Consider the following 20,077-nt stretch of genomic DNA (forward strand, 5'->3'; position numbering starts at 1 on the left):
CTGTGTGGGGTACCATCTCAGCAAGGCCTGATGAGTGGTGCCACGTCTGCGCCCAGGATTCAAAGTGGTAAAACCCTGGGCTGCTGAAGCGGAGTGTGCAAACTTAACCACTCAGCCACAGGGCCGGCCCTTGAAACAAGTATTTTTATCCTCCTTGCCAAGTTTGTGATGTGCTAGTTGATGTGAAGTGCCAAAAAAATATGCAATAATCTTTGGCCATGAAGAACTTAATCATTTGAAGAAATAAAAAGAAATGAAAATTTTTGTTACCAGAAATCTGTCCAAAAAACTTTAAAAAGACAGAATATTTAAAACATAAGCTTTTAAAAATTGATCTCTTCTTTGGCATGTCTTACTACACCAACCATAATTTGCAAATGTGGTAGGGAAAAAAGATTAGGTAGAAGTGGCATAAAAGGCTTTGGAACATAACTTTGGCCCTGCCCTGTTTTACCAAAATCTCCTTTTTAAAAATAAAAGATATGCTTTTGGTATCATTTTTCTTGAAAAGTCCAAATAGCTTAATCAGTCTAGGAGAAGGCCTTGTCCTGGTCCATCTACTTAAGTCTCATGTGATCCTGACTAGGTACCTAACCTTCCTCAGTTTCCTCATTAACACAGAAGGGGCCCATGGGAGTTTAAAAGCTCTTTGTGGACTGCTCTACAACTGTAAGGACATGATATTTTGTACATCTATCAAAAGCATACATTTCCAAGATTCTAGAATAGGTAAATTCAGGAATTTGTTCTATGTAGTTTTGTGCCTTTTAATATTTTCTTCATTTCTAATCAAAATACTTAAGAAAATAATAGCCTAGTTGCCAAGAGGCATTGGAAAAACCTGGCTTGAGTTTCTGTTTACCATGACTAAATCTAGCCCTGGAGCTCTAATTCACATGTGAGTAAGTTTAAGACAGTTTAACCAGATGATGTGTAGTAAGCAGACTTTATTTATATATTTCCTGTTTTGACCTCTCTTGACACAGTAGTACCTTTTTGCAGCAAAGCAAGTGCATTGGTTATATTCCAGTAAAATCCTATATGCCATGTTCCTTTTTAAGTGACTTCTGATCTTTCTAGTAATTTTGGGCTTTTTCATTTTTCTTCTGTAGTAGATTAAGGAAACCTTGAGGATTGTTTAATCTCTTCTGAAGCCCAGAATAGTTAAGATTTAGCATGTTCTGTTCCAAAATGCTTCACTTTACTCCAACACTTTGCTACTCAATCCTGCCTAATTTCATGGCTATCTATTATAAGGAAAGAAGTTTTACACTAATGTATTTCTATGTTCCTTCTTCTCTGCTAGATATTAACATCAGTCATTTCTCATTAGGCTACACTTAGGACCCAAATCCAGGAGGCACCTTTCTCTTGCATGGTAAAATGTATGCATACTTGGAGTGTCAGAGAATGGGAAACTACCCTTTCTGCTGAGACAGAATGGAATGTAGACCCACCCCTCAGGGGATCCTATCTTATTCATAATGTTTTCTTTATTGTTCTCACTCAAGGCGCAAAATAAGGGAGAGAGTATTAAAGATCATTCCATCTTACATCTTCGTGTGGACAGAGGTCTGAGGTGCCGTGCCCAAAGTCACATGGCAATGTGGTAACAGAGCAAGGAGGAGAGACTAGGGCTTCCGAGTCCTACTATGTTTTCCTTTCATTACATTATTCTTTCCAGTAGAAAACAAACAAAAAACTCCCTCCCTAAGGGAGGTTAGTTGTGTAGCTAAACTGTGTTTAAGTACAAGCACCTCTTTTCTCATATGCCTGTGGTAGCTCAGGTTTTAAAATGCCAGATCATTTCAGGCATTGTCTCTTTCTTTGAGCCCCAAATCCCTGAAGTTTTTGGAGGGAGAAGTATTAGTCTCGTTAAATTCTGACCCTATGAAAACCCCGTCTCTGACTATCTCCTCTTTTGTCTGTAACATCACAGCAAGAGTTTATACTGAAGTCAAATTAAAAATAATTTCTTCTGTTATTTATCTCTGATACTGCTTCTTTCCATTAGCATTAATATTTAAAACTTCAGGTCCTTTTAAAAAATATGTAAATCCTCTCAAAAGAAACAAAGGGAATATTCTTACTAGTGCTGCTAAGGAATCATTGAGCTTGTAGGATCTCACCGGATACTTCTGTATTATCTTTAGTGCTAGACCTCTTATGTAAACAACGTTATTAAAAGCAATTGTTGGGGGGGGGGCTGATTTTAGAAAATAAGGGACTATCACATGTGAAAAACAAGATTCCTCCTGCTAGTTTTTGACTGTGTATTCTTGCCAATTTTAAACCTGGCACTCAAGCTGGAGTGACAAATTTGTGGAAAGCCAGAGAAGACAGAAGAGCACTGCTGTGAAATAGTGAGGGAAGTGCTTTTCCAGCCGTGTTGGCAGTGCTAATCTATACAGTCACTGTGAGGAACATTGGAGAATAAGGATGCTTTTGGTTTCTGGTTTCCCTTCAGTTCCAAATCCTACCTGAATTAGAATTGATAGAATGTGGGATTTTAGGAAAATGCACTAGAATTAAACAACTGGTTCTCAGGGGAAATTTTTCTGTAAGTAATTAAATTTAAATGATGTGTTTACTCCTTTTTCTGTGAACTGTTTACTGAAGCCCTTCGTTTATCTACATATCCCTCTATCAACCTGTCTAGGGGAAATGGACAGTTAATGTAGGTAGGTAGAGAAGGTTGGGTAGTTAAGAAATGAGGAACCTGAGTACCACCACCATTCATCTGGGAATCAGTGTGATGACTAAAATAGATGTCGAGAGGCCAGGTTCTATCTTACTAGCCGTGTGTCCTATATTACTAGCTGTGTGCCCTAATCCAAGCTTGTTTAACTTCTGGGTCTCATTTTCCATTTTGGTCAAGTGTCGATAGCAATACTGTCCTGGTCAAGCTTTCAAGTTTATTGGGGGGAATTCAGTGCAATTATGAAGATTAAAGCTCTTTGGAAACTGTAACATACTAAATAATTGAGGTCATGATGATGGTAGTATGATGATAATGGTGATGATTACTATAAAGCCTGGTGGGATATCATTCAGATAAATTAGAGCTGTGTGTTTTGGTAGTTGAATCTAATTTAGTAGTTACTTGTTGATAGCATCTGATTTGGAGCCCTAGTTTTCAATTGTATCCAGCTCTATTATAATGAACTATAATCATTTTTTTAAAGATTTCATGGTGGAAAGGGCGTTTGAGCTAGCCATTGAAAGATGGTAAGATCTTGACAAGGGAGGTGATGGCTAGGAAGAGGGGCATTCCAGACAAGGAGAAAAGCATAACCAAAACATGGAAGCATTGTAATGTACTTTGCTCTGGGAAGAATCCAGTTAGGTAAATGCCTGGGTTAATAGAGGATGGGATAGAAAATGAGGCCAAAAAAAAGTGGCTCGAGGAATAACTGTTAAATGCAATTTCAAGAAGTTGGGTCTTGGTTCTAAAGGGAGCAAGAAGCCATTGAAAATAGTTGAGAAAGTGAGATATAGGACTTAGCCATAAATGGCAGGAGGGGTCTAAGAAAAAAGTTTCCTAGCTTGGATAACTGGGTGGATGTTTACCTTATTAATAGAGATAAGGAACTTAGGAGAGAAATGGGAGTTCAGAATATGTATTGGCTTTGGTATCTTTGGGTGCATCCCTTTATCCTCTCTGGCCTGCAAACAAAGGATTAAATAATTTCTAAGATTCCATTCAACTCAGAGTTTGATAATTCTTGTGATTTTGTTTAGTAACCCTTAATGGTGGTGAGCGTTAAGAAATGTTCATTTCTTAGAGCCTTTTAGAAACTGGCTGCTGCGTTCTTTTCCCAGAGACAACTTTTTTTTTGTGAGGAAGATTGGCCCTGAGCTAACATCTGCTGCCAATGCTCCTCTTTTTGCTTGAGGAAGATTGTCACTGCACTAACACCTGTGCCAGTCTTTCCAGTCTTCCTCCATTTTTTGTGGGATGCTGCCACAACTTGGCTTGGTGAACGGTGCTAGGTCTGCGCCCAGGATCCGAACCTGCAAACCCCTGACCACTGAAGTGGAGCCAGTGAACTTAAGCACTGTGCCACTGGGCCAGTCCTCCCAGAGGCAACTTTTGAGTTTACCTAGAATTTTTTATTTAACAAATATATTTTAAACTTTAATTGTCTGCTTTCCTTGAAGGGGCCATGGATTTCCTCTTTCCACACAGCTTTGAACCTCTCTAGGGTCTCCCATAGGAATCTGCTATGATTCCATTGGATGCACCCTGCAGAGGTCTGCTGCCTTAAGGAGTGGGCAAGTAGCTGGGATGAGTTTGTTCCCTTAGCCGTTAGTATCTAAGTCCTATTGTCAGAAGATAAAGAGCCTCCTTTTTACCCCTACCAGTGTTTCCTTTTTGCTTTCTTTGGAAGTAATGTAACAAGAGTGGTCAAGTACGCGAATCCAGAGCCAGACCACTTGAGTTTAAATCCTAGTTATTTCTCATTAGATGTGTTTTTGTGGGTGAGTTACTTAACCTTTCTGTGTCTCCATTTCCACATCTGTACAATGGAGATGTTAGTATTCATCTCAGAGTTTTGTAATGGGGGCTAAATTGCTTAGAAGAGTGTCTGGCACTTAGTGCTGTTCAAGTATCTGTTAAATGTTTTTATTGGTGATAGAGGACAGACCGTTGTTTTTGTTTTCTTTAACAGATTTAAATTGTTTCCTTTGCCCAACATCCTAGCTTCCCAGAATGTCAGACACAGATTTTTTTTTTTCTACAGAGGCAGCAAATGCCTTCTTGAGGCAGCAGGAAAATACTTTTCTCTCCTAGCTTCCAACTGCCATCCCCCTACTTCCACCCTTTCTCCTACCCATTTTCTAAGTGCCTTGGAGGAACCCTCGTCAAGCTTCTCTGCTGTCTGCTTGGCTCTAGCAAGAGTCACAGACTAACGGTTTCACCATCATCACTTTAAAAATAGTGTAGATTGCTTTTTTCCTTAGTGAAATTTAGCTAATTGAAGCATAAGACAGGCATGAACACTCTGGAGTAGTGGCTTTGAATCTTTCCATTTGTTCTCTTTGGCACTGAATTTTGCTTGTCCAAGCTCTGCTGTTGTGGTGGATCTTATCCTCAGACAAACATGAGCCCTGAGCCAAGAAGTCAGCTTCTGTGCATAGCCAATAATTGGTGTTTTCTCTCTCAGTGTTCCTGATGATGAAATTCATATTTCATCCAAAAGTGTGACCATTACAGAGATTCTAGGAATGCTAGCTACTGTCTGTATTTTGGCCTTCAGTGTATCCCAGACTAAACTGATTCTTAAAATATATTTGTTCTTCAGATCTTTGGGTTCCTTACTATAGTGGTCAGTATTAAGCCTTTCTTCCAGTTTATTTTTCTTATTTAGCCCCACTGAAATTTCTTCAATATCTCAATCATGTGTTCTCCAGCCTCTGAACTGGCCAGTATTGTAGCCTTCAGTTGTATTTAAAGCCTATTTTGTAAATTTGACATATTATATCTATTGTGTATGTGAAAATAGCAGGATCAGTATAAAGACAAGGGTAACGTCTCTGAAAAATGACAGTCAACATATGAACTCCTCTTATGCACTGGTCAGAATTTCCATCATCTCATGATCAGTGGAAAAGGTGCTACTATTTAAGCCACCATGAAGGTCAAACTAGTTCTAAGCCTTTTGGAAAAAGAGGTACATGTTAGGAAATCTTGAATGACGATGAGTCAGCCTAACTGATCCCAGATTGGCTCTGTTTTCTACTACTGGCCAAATCCTGCTTCTAACTTCCATGGCACAGCCTTAGACATGCTTCTTTATCACAGGACTTTGTCCCCCAAGTGCATTTGCTGCTTATTTCAGGTAGATTCCTAGGAAAGACTGACACTGGGCCTTGCTCTCTGTCAGTACTCCTGCCCTGTGTGGGGGTTATGGATGATGGGGTAAGACTCTTGGTACTCTGCTCTCTATTTCTGGCGGTAGGGACAGGAACAGCACCTGACAAGGATAAGATATTAGCATTATGTTCAGAGGCCTAAAAGGGCTCCACAAACCCTGATTTCTAACAGTCCCCAATGGACTGCCTTGTACCATAAGATGTCCTTAACCCCGAATCATCTGAGCTCACTTAGTATAAAAATCCAAACCTGCTCTCTTACATCTGAACTGTTGGGAATAGAGGAGGGTGAGTTTCTTTTGGAAAGTCAAGTTGATAGTTTCATGTCATTCTGGTCTTTGTGATTATGACCTACAAAGGAGTTACTACTCTAGCAGGAACTTTGAGTTTCCTGAACAGATTTTTCTCTGATTAGCAGGCACAGGAAGTATCATTGACTTTTTTCACTTTCCTGGGGTAGCCTGGGTACTGTCGCATTGCCTTGTCATTTGTTGATTTTTTTTTTTTTTTTGGCCTGATCTCTGTTTGGTGTGTGTGATAATGAACAGCAAAGCTGAAAACTGGAGGGCTGTGTGCCCATGCTGTGATTGCCAAAAGGCCAGAAAGCCAGTTTTCTAGTGAAACAGTCTAATATTCTAAGAATTGCTTTTATTGAAAAAGAGAACAAGAGGGGAAGGTAGAACATAAAGGAAGATAAAGTGTTCCTAATTAGATTCCTGAATCAGCCATAGTTTCATGGCAAGACACAATGAGAAGCAGCTATCCTAAAGGTTTGATCATTTCAAATATCCAAGATCTCTATTCTAGAAAGTATCTACTTTGATGGTAAAATAAAGTTTTGAGCTTATATATCAAATCTCAGACTGGCCATGCCTTTGTCTCTAACACCAATTTACCTTAAGTGTTAGGTATCAATTTCATGGAAATATAATGATACTGATTTAGTGGTAGGTGCTCTGAACTTGGCAATGGAAATACTGAGTTTAAATCCCAGCTTCACGTCTCACACAGTAACTTTGAATAAGACCTTGAACCACTAGCTCCTCTGTTTCTAAATCAGTTTAAGGGGATAGTAAAACCTACCTCACAGGAGTGTGGTGAGGTCTGAGTGAAATAATGTATGTGGAAACAGCAAGTACAATGCTTGCTTAGCAAGTAGCTTTTTTTCCCTTACTTTGGGAGGGAAAAGTATGTTCATCCATCAATATTATGGTTGTAATTGATCCAGACTTTTTGCTTTTAGGCAAAAACTTGTGTAGATGACCATTAATTCCTCTTAAGTTAATGTTAAAACACATCAAAACAAAACCAAAAACTGCAGTGCTTGTATAATGGAATAGTAAGCGCAAACATTTTGCTGATAATATCAAAATCATGTGCCTATGATTTCATATGTGTAAATTCCTGAGGAATCAGTTGCAATCTTGGCAACTTTGATATTTTCCCAGTCATTCTAAAGCTGGAGAAATTACTGAGAACTGGAAGTAAGAGTGTTAATGCAGTTGGGAGCCATTTCTGTACAAAGTAAAGGATAAATTTTCTGATAAAACATTGCATTTCATAATTTCATTCTCGTAAATAAAAACAGATTATGAGAACACATTGAGTAGAGAGTGACATGATAATGATGCTGAGAGTAAAAAGCATGGTGGGAAAACTTGGTCCCCATGTGCCTCTAAGCACACTGAAACTAGGCTCAGCCCTCATGAGTTAAAAAGAAGTTTGCGACATTGAAAAAGAGAACAGATTAGTGGTTACCAGAGGAGAAAGGGGTCAGGGGCTGGGTATAAGGGGTAAAGGGGCACATTCACATGGTGACTCACAAAGAAGAATGTACAACTGAAATTTCACAATGTTATAAACTCTTATGACCTCAATAAAATAAAATTTTTAAAAAGTTGTAAAAAGTAAAAACAAAATGTAATATAATGGAATCATACAATATATAATTTTGTGGGGATTGACTTTTTTCACATGGCATAATTCCCTGGAGATTCATCCAAGTCATTGCCTATTTTAATAGTTTGTTCCTTTTTATTGCTGAATAGTATAATAGTATTCCATGGTATGGAAGTACGATAGTTTGTTTAGCCGTTGGCCTATGGAAAGACATCTGGTTTGTTTTTGGCTGTCATCAATAAAGTTGCTGTGAACATCTGTATTCAAAAGAAAAGAAAAGAAAAGTTTGCTCATGTAGAAACTTGTTACTTCAATGTGTGGCACGTCTAAATAACAACCTAATGAGAGCAACATGGAAGAGTGTATAAACAAGGAAAAGTGGGCATTGTTTTTTTCCCATCTGTGATAGTTCCTGGATCTTCCCTAAACCTGTAGTCTTGTTTCTACTAGTCGCCCCGCCCTCCTGGCTAGATTTCATAGCGTTTCTACTTATTTATTACCCAAACTCTTATCTCAAGTTGGGGCTCTTTTTATGCACAGAGATGTGTGTGACATCTCTCCTGATCAAAGTTCTGTGGCTCTGTCCTAACTGGTTGCCATGACTTGTTTCTCCCTTTTTGGGCTTTGATGTAGCCAAGTATGCTGGCTAAATCTGTTTAGAACAAACTTCATGGGATGGATGTAGATTTTTACCAGCAATGAGCTCTTTAGGCTATTTTTTCTGGGCTGAAGGTGCTAAATGTGACAAACGGGAAATACAGTCTATGGTGGGAAAGGCAAGAGCTGATGCTGCCTGTAGGTCTGACTGTCCGTGTCAGCTGTTCTGTGTCTGGCGTGGACGCTCAGTTCAAAGCACTTGAATTCAAACTGCCTTTTGTTAACTTGTGGAATATATTGGTTGGTGCAGTGAGCGAGGTTCCTGAACAGCCTCCCCAGTGTGTTCAAGAAAACAGTCATCCGGTGTCCTGCCACCTTAAACTCCAGCTTGTAATTTTTGCTTATTGCTTCTTTATTCTTTGTCCACATGCATATTTTTATATAGTTGCACTCATTTTCTGTAGTCCTTTTTTCCATTTATGTTATAAACATTTTCCATGTATGTTTGTAGGACTCATAAATTATAGCATAAAAGCTACGTAATTTGATATATTACAGTTTCCTCTTTTTGTTACTCACTAAGGTATCTACTTTCTTGATGGCTTTTTGTTTGTTCTTATTTGCTTTTTGTTATAGGAAGCATCAAAATGAATATCTTTATGTAATGTTATTTCCCAAAGAGAAATTTCCAGGGTATGAACATTTTAATGGCTCTTGCTTTGTATTGTCATATTTTGTTTTCCAGAGGAACAATGCCTTTTTACAGTGCTACCAGTATGTCCACAAACCACTTTAAAGCCATGGCTTTTAAACGTTTAGCACAGGACATGCCCTTTCTTTTTTGATGGATCTTTTCTTATTGTGAGAAAGGACCAAGCAAGACTTAGAAGCTCCCTCTAGAAGTGACTAGCTTCTCCTAGTTAAAGTGAGCAGGAAACATCCATTGTGTTGGGTTGTTCACTGCACAAAGCCCTGGCTTGGCTACATGTGCGATATGTCTCCAGTCTGGCACAGAGCTACCAAATGCATTTTTGGTGAATTGTTTGATTTACTCCCTCACATCACATGTGAATGCTCAAGTTGGAGCTTTCATTGTAGTTTTTGCTGGTAGAATGTTGTGAGCTTGCTATATATTCTTAGTCACTTGAAAAAAAATGTCCTGGTATGTTTAGAATGACTGTTGTTTCTGTATTTGGTTCCTTTGCTCCTTCGAAAAAATAAAAACATCAAACAAGATAAAGTCTGATGTAGCCTAGAGCCTCTACTTGAACCTTTTGTCAGGACTGTTTATTTAGAGCATTCTAAGTTTCCATGGTTGGTGTTATCTTAGGGTATCTTGTGAGTTGATCTTGTCAAGTAAACCTTTGTGGTCCCTACTCTGGGCTAACTCTGTGTGTGTCTTATTTTTCACAGTGAACATAAAGATTCTGAAAAAAAACACAAAGAGAAGGAGAAAACCAAACACAAAGATGGAAGTTCAGAAAAGCATAAAGATAAACACAAAGACAGAGACAAGGAAAAACGAAAGGAAGAAAAGGTACCGAATTTTCCAGTGGGGAAGGAAAAATTGTGGGGTATACTTTTCATTTGTTTACCTTTAAAAGCAGGTAATGAAAGTACCTTCATTGCATAGTAAGATCCCTTGGTCTTTGAGTGAAAAGGTCTCTGTCAGGAGACTTTGGAGCCACCACCTTTAGTCTTAAACTATGAAAACCAAAGCCCTTTGCCACTGTATTTCACAGTACCAAATCTGTCCATGTCATTATCTTACTTTATTTGGCAAATGCATAAATTGAGATTGTAGGGTTTCTGGAAATGTCACTTGTCTTTCATGGGGGAAATTAATTCTCTTTTTAGGAGATGACCTAAGGACACACTGGTCCTCTGTTGAATAAAGCTGCGTCCTGAGTGAAAATTTAGTGATGCTGGTGCCCTTTGTCTTTTGGTTCTAGCATAACCAGTACAAGTATTCTAAAAGTGGCTAGGCTTATCTGGCTGCAAATGAGTAGTACTGTGCATAGACTTTAACAAAATTGTTTTTATTTTACTTTCTGAAAAAGTAATATTGGTACCTGGTTAATTGAGACAATATGAAATAGGGAAATACAGTGAAAAACACATCTTCCTTTCACCCTGACTCCCTGTCCTCCATCTTTCCCTTCTGGAAGCAGCCACTATTCTTTCTTTTTTTTTTTTTTTTGCTTGAGGAAGATTATCCCTTAGCTAACATCTGTGCTAGTCTTCCTCTATTTTTTGCATGCATGATGCCGCCACAGCATGCCTTAATGAGCAGTGTGTAGATCTGTGCCCAGGATCCAAACCCGTGAGCCCTGGGCTGCTGAAGTGGAGCATGCAAACTTAACCACTACATCACTGAGCTGGCCCCATATACTGACTATTTTTTTATTCTTCCAGAGATACTCTCTGTATATTTGTGTGTGTGTATGTGTGAAGACTTTTGAAAGACCTAGAGTGTCTGGGAATTTGAAGGAGGGGGAATGTTGAATATACTTTGGCTACATCAGAGAAGGCAGGAAATAGACTATGCTTTTTTGTTTTGCTTTTTATTGTCTCTCTGCACTGCCAAGGGCAAATCCTTGAGAAGTAGAGTATATTTATTGAGGGAGGGGGACCTGCCATTATTTGAAGGTAAAAAGCCACCATTTTGAAGGGAAACATTTCTCAGTAAATTGGGCGGTTCACTCTGAAGAATTGTGAAAAAGGAGTCTTAGAAAGATGTCAAGACCTTTAGTTTACCTGTTCAGTTTTGCTAATAGAAGAGTCACTCTGGGATCAAGATGCCCCAAGAGTTGAGGCCAAATATTTTCAAATAAGAGAGAGGCTTCTTTAAATTTAGTCCTTTCAAGGTACTAATCAGTTCCTGTTATTTTACCTTTCAGGTTAGAGCCTCTGGGGATGCCAAAATAAAGAAAGAAAAGGAAAATGGCTTCTCTAGGTAAGACTCCTCTGCTTCCTTGGCTTCTCTTTCTCTGTGGGTGCCCATCAGTCCAGCTGCCTGTGTTCTAGTGTTGTTTGCACATACCTAAAACACACTGACCTGGCCACCTGCAGGTTTCCAGGGAAGTCGGCAGTGAGACAACTTGGGCTAAGCCGACTTGAGTGTTTCTAGACTCCCTAAAATAAGCCGTTTAGTGAGACCGACAAGCACATTTTCTAGAAGGCTACTTTGAGTGGAGATGGTTGACAGGAAGAGATTTTTAAAATTTGAGATATAATTTACATACCATAAAATTCACCCTTTTAAAGTATACAGTTTATTGGGCTTTAGTATATTCACAAGATTATACAACCTCTCCACTACCCACTATCTAATTTCAGAATATTTTCATCACCTCAAAAAGAAACTCCATACTCAGTTAGTGGTAATTATGAAGGTTCCTGAAAAACCCCTACTTTGAATTCTTCCTCAGTAATATTCAGAGGCTCATATATAGAAGCTTACTTGATCTACGTTTTAGGAATAGATCTAGATTTGAGTGGAAATACATGATCTCTTTTCTAATAGGAGAGGAAAATGCACACCATCTAGAGGTCACTTTTCTCTTACTATTTTTGCCATTTTGATTGTTTTCCTCATCAGCCTCAACTCCCTAAAGTAAGCCTGAAGGTTCCCTGTAGTTTAAAAAAACTAGAAGTTTATGATCATATTTTCTCACTCACTCCACTGAATGACAGACTGGATTTACTAGAAGTTGTTGGAAGTGTTTGCATTATTGACTAGGACAAAGTGTTTTGAGAATTTTGCTTCCTTGACACTTTGAACTTTCAGTTTTGTTTGAGAACATTTTTGAAAATTGTTCCGTGTACTCTGGGTCTTGTAAACCAGAGAAGCAGATGCCCTCTTCAGGCGTGTTTTGTAACTATTCTAGGAATGCAGAATAATACAATTCGAGAAGCATTAGAGCTGTAGGCTGCCCTAGGCATTCTGATTTCTTAGATAAAGTGACTGAGCACAGAGTGACTTTCTGTCAAGAGACCACCTGGGACTTTTATTAAACTAATAAGATTTGAATAGACTGGCTGGACTTGGTGTGTAGTTCTGGATTCAGTTTCAGACTTTCTGGGTTAGAAGATGAGGAGCAGACCCTTTGAGGCAGTGGTCTCTGTATGCACTTTGCTGGTCTGCTTGCTAGTTTGCATGTGTGTCTTTCTAGAGAATCGAGATGCTTTACTGGATGAAACACAGTTTTCTGGTAAATTGTTTTAGAAATTCTTCCTCCAGGCCTAATAACCCTTCCCATGTTTTTTTAACTTCACCCACGACAATACCAGGATCTAGTGTTTACTTAACTAGTTGGGTAGATGACAGTGTTTCTTTCCTTCTGGTGCAAAGCTTTTGGAAATTTTGGACCGTTGGGGCTATGTCAGTGATTTCCATGGTAGGGGGGAACCAACTACAGGTATAGAGGTTGGCATTTGGGCAGTGTGCAAAAATAAGGAATGAAAGCTGATCTCTTTAAACATTCCAATTCTGTTGCAAGCAAGGGAATCCAGTATGCTTGGAGGGTAGAGGGTGGTGGCATTGAAACCCCATGAATATCCTGACTTTCTTTGGCAACCGAATCTGGATGCTTATCCCTTCAACCCCTTAGAGATGGGTGGCTTTGTGTCAGGAGGCCATTCCCTCTGCTGAGTTAGTTAACTCTGTAGGTGCTTCTGACTCTGAGTAATGAGGTTCTGACAAGACATGCCAGGCCAGGGAACATCTCAAGGCTATGGTGATTGCTGGTCTTACGTTTTTTAACTTGTTCGTTCCTCTTTTTTATTCAAGATAGTTGTCTAACAGAATCAGGTTTTTAAAGATTGGCACCTGAGCTAACAACTGTTGCCAATCTTTTTTTTTCCTTGCTTTTTCTCCCCAAATCCCCCCAGTACATAGTTGTATATTTTACTTGTGGGTGCTTCTAGTTGTGGCACATGGGACGCTGCCTCAGCATGGCCTAATGAGCGGTGCCATGTCCGCGCCCAGGATCCGAACCTGCAAAACCCTGGGCCGCCAAAGCGGAGTGTGCAAATTTAACCACTTGGCCATGGGGCTGGCCTCCAGAATCATCTTTTTATATTCATGCAAAATCTTAACAAAAACTAGGGCAAAGCACTCTTCTGTGTAAACCAAAGGAGGAAATTGAACAATGAATACATTTGGCTTAAAATGACTTTATTTTGTTCTAGGCCTCTCATTTAGCAAGTACACTTCTTTTGTTTTAATGTTAGCTTGGTTATTTTCCCATGTAACTAATGTTATTTTCCCTTAGAACTTTAAGGTACCAAGTTTGGGGAATAAATTTTTATTCTCTTCCTTGTAAAAGCTATATTTTAGCTTTTGGAGCACTAGAATAATCAGTTCAGATCATTCATGGGGTCAGATACATAATAGATCCCCTGTATAAGGTGAGGAAACAGTTTAGGTTTGTTTCTGTTGTGGTTTGGGTCATGCTGGCAAAGGCAGCTAAGATAGAGTGGGAAAGAATACTGACTGAGAGTAAGGAGTCCTGATCCCGAGCCTTGATGTTGCCTGTTCATCTGTAAAATGAGAACAATACTGTCTACTTCACAGGATTGTAGTGAGAATTAAGTAAGAAAATGTGCTCATGGGAAACCTTTATAACAGGTACAAATGTATGTTGTTACTTTTTTATTAGCTGCTTCTCAGTGAGATCATTTATCCCTACTTTGGATTGCCTAGTATAATGTAGATGTTCCAACGCTCATTAACTAGCAATTTTTTCTCTTTAGTCCACCACGAATTAAAGATGAACCTGAAGATGATGGCTATTTTGCCCCTCCTAAAGAGGAAATAAAAGCATTAAAGAGACCTCGAGATGAAGACGAGTGAGTATTTCTTATTACTTTGATTTCTGAAAACAAAAAGGAGTTTTTTAAGGAGTCAATGTGATGTATATCTCTACAATACATAGAAAACTGCATTAATTGACTTTTACCCATTTGGGATTTGGGATTAATGGACTGGGCAGCTGATTTCTCTTTGAATTATGAAAAGCAGGGTTTGCTAAGCAGGTAAGTGGTATACCTCAGGGTTAAATGGAAAATATATATTTACATTTTTCTTATTAGAAGGGTAATGCATATTTATTGTAGAAATTTCCAGTAATACAGAATTCATGAAGAATATTTAAGTTATTTAAGTTACTTTAAGTTTATCGTCACCTACCACAGATAAGTTTTCACTGTTAAAGCAATTTCTCCTAGGATCTGTGCCTGTCAATACATTCTAAGTGAAGTTTCAGTGTATAGAAGTAATAAAATTGCTCATACTTAGGACAGTTTTTTGGGGCTTATATGTACCTCTTTCTCAGATTCAATCAGTGAGGTTAAATTCTGTTCATTAATTTCAGTCTTGTATAGCTTATTATGCTCCAGGAATCTACAAACGGTTTATTTTATGGTAGAAAGTGGGTAGAAAGGGAGCAGGGAAATACTTAGTGAACTCATTTGTATTCATGCAGAACTGCTTTCCTCCTCTTTCCAGCCATTTATTACTTTGTGGTAGCCATTGTTGCACTGTACATTTGGTTCCCAGATTTCTGTCTTCTAGTGGTGTCTATTTCTGTATGTATCTCTCTACTCCACTTCCCTTCCAGGCCTGTGTGTAGTATAAAGTTGTTTGTTTTGTCCTAGATAGGGCTATAACTATTGGTCTTTGGTCTGGCCTTCTTTACTTTCTCCATTCCTATTCTTGACTGTAGAATGCCCAGCCAAGAATAATAGCAGCCATGCCTGCTGTGGAGACTTCCAAGAGGAGTTTGGAGGTCCTAGTCCTATTGGTGAGAACTACTGAGTCACAGTTGTGTTAACTGCATATTTATGTTCCCCTTTCTAGTGCTGATTATAAACCTAAGAAAATTAAAACAGAAGATATCAAGAAAGAGAAGAAACGAAAACTAGAAGAAGAAGAGGTTAGTAAAGAGATTTAGGCCCTCTGGGGCTTGAGTTTGAAATAGAGAGTTTTCCATAAAACAACTTATGAAGGCAGTTGGGTTTTAGGAATTTATTGGTCCATTGTAGAGGAAACACTGAGAAGAACTCTTACATGTGTAGCAGTGGCTATGGCACCATTGGTTTTAAGATCTCTCTTAGCCTTCCTGGGTGTCTATCCATAACTATGCTGCCAACTGACGTTCTTGGAGAAACTATGCTGTCTTCATAGATACAGAGGAAGTGTTAACAAGAAATCATATTTTGGCTTACAACTCAGAAGAGTTTTCTCTAAGAATGTTTTTTAGTGCTCTCATACCTAACAAAGCTTGCTTGTCACTCACTTTGGGTAACTATCCCTATTTAAAGTCCTTTAATGGGTACCCCTCGGACATGGGATGAAATCCAAGCTCTTTACCACAACTCCACCCAATCTGGCCCCTGTATTTTGTTCCTCTTCTCTGATTTACCTTGTCCAGCCAAACTGACCTTCTTTGCTTCTTTTCCACACCAGATTCTTTTGTGCTTCAGAGCTTTATGTAGTACATGCTGTTCCCTCTGTCTGGAACACACATGTTCTTCCTCCATTTTTTCTCCTGACTTATAACCTTTTTAAAAATCTCAGTTCAATTTAAGTGCTTTTCTAAGGGTTCTATTTGATGCTTGTGGTAGATTTTAAAATACAATAATATGGTTCCTTCTTTTGATACTTTTTATTTCTTATACTAAAGAATTGTTAGGAAATAATTCAAGATGATGTCAGAAATTCTCAGAGATCTTAATCTTGTACTCTCTGAAGAGGAGAAGGGGTTGAGTGAGTTCTTAGCTCTTAGGCTATGTTTGAAGTTAGCCACTGTCTTGAGCAAAATGGATTCACAAGTATAAAGTTGATAACTTGAAGTATGAGCAGTAAAGATAGTGATAGTAAGGGGCAGTGAATCTTAGGAGAGTAATTTGGGCCAGCCCCGTGGCCGAGTGGTTAAAGTTTGCGTGCTCCGCTTTGGTGGCCCAGGGTTCCCTGGTTTGGATCCTGGGTGTGGACCTGCGTACTGCTCGTTAAGCCATGCTTTGACAGCATCCCATAGAGAAGAGCTAGAATGACTTTCAATTAGGATATACACCTATGTGCTGGGGCTTTGGGGGAGAGGGGAAGCAAAAAAAAAAAAAAGAGGAAGATTGGCAATAGATGTTAGCCCAGGGCCAATCTTAAAAAAAAAAGCATAATCTGTCATAGCAGTAGTAAGAATAATACTAGTAATTAAAATTAAATTTAATAAATTTAGAAAATTAAATGTAATAGGTGCTTACTGTATGCCAGGCACTATTCTTCATGCTTTTATATCATTTTATTTAATCCTTACAATGTTTTATTTAATCCTTACAACAACCCTTATAGATAAATATTGCTACTATTATCCCATTTTATAGATAGAGAAACTTAGGTATAGAGAGATTGAATGATTTGCCTTAGGTCACACAGCTACTAAGTAGTAAAGCTGGGATTTGATTCCATGCAGTCTGATTCCAGAACAGCACACTGGCTATCATGTTATCCTGCCTCCTGTAGGACTTTGCTTATCCTTAACTGCACAAGAGGGGTCTTTAATGAATTCATACTAAGAATATTAATGAGTAGGTGAGTCAGAGAGAAATGTTCAGGTCCTGGATTTAGAGAACTGTAGGTTTTCTGACAACTAGTCTGTTCTTGGCAGAAGTTCAAGTTTATGAGAGCTCATTCAAGGATTTGAGAGTGAAATGTTGAGTAATGATTATGATAGTCACTCCACTTTCATGTAGATTATTTATAGACTGGTCAGAAATGTAAGATTTCTGCTCTTCATGCTTTCTGTATCACTTTTATGCTTAGGTTGCATTTTTGTAAAAACTCTGAGTTTGGAAGAGGTTAGTAATAATAATAACTTAAACCATTGGGAAGAAAGAACAGTTGATTTCACTTTTTTATTTTTCTCTTTAGCAACCCTCTCCCTCCCAGGGGTGAAAAAAAATGCAAGCTGAAAGACTGAATTAATACGGTCTTATTATGGCAAGGACCCCAGATGGCAGGATTGGTCATTAAACCTTACTTGCTGGTTGTGGTTTTTTTAATTTCTGGGAATTGTTCTGGAGTCTCTCAGTGACTGCTTATCCCATTTTGAGGCTTGAAAACATACAGTGTAGCCAGTAGTTTCCTGATAGGACCATCTGCATGCCTGTTCAGAAGCTGTTCAGAGAATGTCTTAACTGAAAAACATTTCCCTTTCCTGTGGTGAGTTTCAGCCTAAAGAGTAAACACTGTCTGAGTTAATATGATCCTCTAGTACTTTCTCCTCCCAAACATACTTACACGTTTATATTCTCCATTCCTATTTTAAAATACATGTGGTGTTGTAGTCTTTCCCCTTCCTTCTACCCCAAAGGTCATTTACTTAAAGACCCTGAGTTTATCTTGATTGCCATTCTATCATGTAGTCCTGGAATGTTTATTTAGTCCAGTCATTCCTATGAGTCACATTCTGTTATTTTTCTGGTAAACGTGGGCTCACGTCATGGTCAATAGTAGCTGTATGACCTTGAGCAAGTGACAAAACCTCTGTTTCAGAGTTTCCTTGGTTGTAACTGGAAGAGGTCAAACCAAACTATGAAGTTTTTTCAAATTCTTCTATTTTGTAATTGATTAAGATGACTCAAAAACCACGTTTCATAGCTATATAAAGCTTACTGAATAAAGACTTAAATCTTCTTGAATAGTTAGGACAAAGGAAAATACTCTTCAAAAGAGGTTGGCTTCTATTGAGTGGGACCCCCATCTGTTGAATAGTACATTTTTGTCTGTCTGTGTGTTTTGAGGTTTATCTCCTATTTTGGTGAATTGCACTTGTTTATGTTTGATGTTCTTTTTTTGTGCCACTGTGACAGCTAGTCTAGGGTCACAGTTCAAAGAAGAGCCATAAAGAAATACCACCTTAGGAATTGGTAGTCATTTTAGGCCCTCCCAAGTACTTGCTTACTGCTTTGTGACTTTGCAAACATCAGTGATAGAAGGTATACCGTTAGACTCAATCAGAAATTTCCTTTCAAATTGTGTATTAAATATCTAATACAAAGCCCCCTATATGCATTATTTGATGGTGTTAAAAGAGATTTAAAGATGAGTAGATTTAAAAGTAAGTGAGGATAATACACTGGGATTAGTCTCTATAATAGTGCTTTCCCAAACTCCCTTTAGGCTAAAAAAAATACAGTTTCCCAACCTCTTCCCCTGAAGAATGAGTGTTTTTAACTACATTCTCAGATAATGTCATTTGTCAGGGAGTTTTGGGAAATACTGCTGTAGAGAAGAGAACCAGTAAATTTTTATTCATCTGTTAAATTGAGAGGATTGGACCTGAGAACCTCCCCAGTTCTAACATTCCGTGATTCCAGTTTTTCTTCCTAATGCCCCCCCAAAACTACTTCTAGAAATGTGGTTGGTCCTTATTTAAGTCCTTTCTCATCATGTTTCTTTGTAGGATGGTAAATTGAAAAAACCCAAGAATAAAGATAAAGATAAAAAAGTTCCTGAGCCAGATAGCAAGAAAAAGAAGCCGAAGAAAGAAGAGGAGCAGAAGTGGAAATGGTAACATCTCAGCACTGGGTTAAAAGTTAAAATGTCAACTCTTATTTCACAACCTAATTAAGCAAGACTATTGAGTTATTAAAATTAATAGTCTGATATTTGGGGAAGGAAGGAAGTACTTATAAGAATCTCTCTAAATAACATTCTGAAATAAGTTTTGTGGGTCCTAGTGAAAAGCATTAACTAACTCTCAGCCTATAGGTCTCAAAACTAGGTCCCACCCTATTGATCAGAATGAACTATAGAAGTAGACCTGTGTATATGTGGGAGTTAGGCATATAAAGAAAATTGCATTTAAAACGTTAGGGAAAAGATGGATTAATAAATCATGTTGGGAAAACTGCCTATTTATTTTAAAAAACAACCTCCACAGGAAAACCTGAGCGAGTATTTTTATAATTGTAGAATACTGAAGACCCTTTGAAGCAAGACTTACAACCAGAGCCATAAGGAAAAGATTTATAAATTTGATACATCAAAATTAAAATGCTCTATATGGCAAACAAACTCATGCCATTTAAAAGAATTCTTAAGGGAAAATATTTGCAATATAAAGGGCTAAGCTTCCTAATATTAAAAAAGGTCTTTTAAAAAAATAGGGGGGCCAGCCCTATGGCCGAGTGGTTAAGTTCACGTGTTCGGCTTCAGCAGCCCAGGGTTCAGATCCTGGGCATGGACATGGCACTGCTCATTAGGCCATGTTGAGGTGGTGTCCCACATGCCACAACTAGAAGGACCCACAACTAAAATATACAACTATGTACTGGGGGGATTTGGGGAGAAAAAAGAAAAAAAAAAAAGATTGGCAAGAGTTGTTAGCTCAGGTGCCAATCTTTAAAAAAAAAAAAATTAAAGGAACAGTCTGATAGAAAGTGAGGAACAGGCAATTCATTAGAAAAAATAAATGATTAGTAAACATCTTAAAATATGGTCAACTTCACAAGTAATCAAAGATGCAAAGAAAAATAGTAAATGAACACCTAATTACCCAGATCTTCCTATTTTTTTTTAAAGATTTTTTTTTTCTTTCCTTTTTCTCCCAAAGCCCCCGATACGTAGTTGTGTATTTTCAGTTGTGGGTCCTTCTAGTTGTGGTATGTAGGATGCCGCCTCAGCATGGCTTAATGAGCT

At 38.3% G+C, this 20,077-nt stretch overlaps 1 protein-coding gene across 1 annotated transcript in view; it reads left to right on the top strand.

Annotated features, from left to right (window-relative positions):
* TOP1 (DNA topoisomerase I) overlaps positions 1-20,077 on the top strand; it is an 85,399-nt gene that overhangs the window by 31,920 nt on the left and 33,402 nt on the right. Inside the window, exons 4-8 of the mRNA XM_014845952.3 lie at positions 9,787-9,910; positions 11,274-11,329; positions 14,131-14,226; positions 15,236-15,311; positions 18,840-18,946. Of these exons, the coding sequence (XP_014701438.3) occupies positions 9,787-9,910; positions 11,274-11,329; positions 14,131-14,226; positions 15,236-15,311; positions 18,840-18,946 (459 nt within the window). The remainder of the gene's footprint in view (positions 1-9,786; positions 9,911-11,273; positions 11,330-14,130; positions 14,227-15,235; positions 15,312-18,839; positions 18,947-20,077) is intronic.

Source organism: Equus asinus, chromosome 15 (genome assembly GCF_041296235.1).
Source record: "Equus asinus isolate D_3611 breed Donkey chromosome 15, EquAss-T2T_v2, whole genome shotgun sequence".
Lineage (NCBI taxonomy): Eukaryota > Metazoa > Chordata > Mammalia > Perissodactyla > Equidae > Equus > Equus asinus.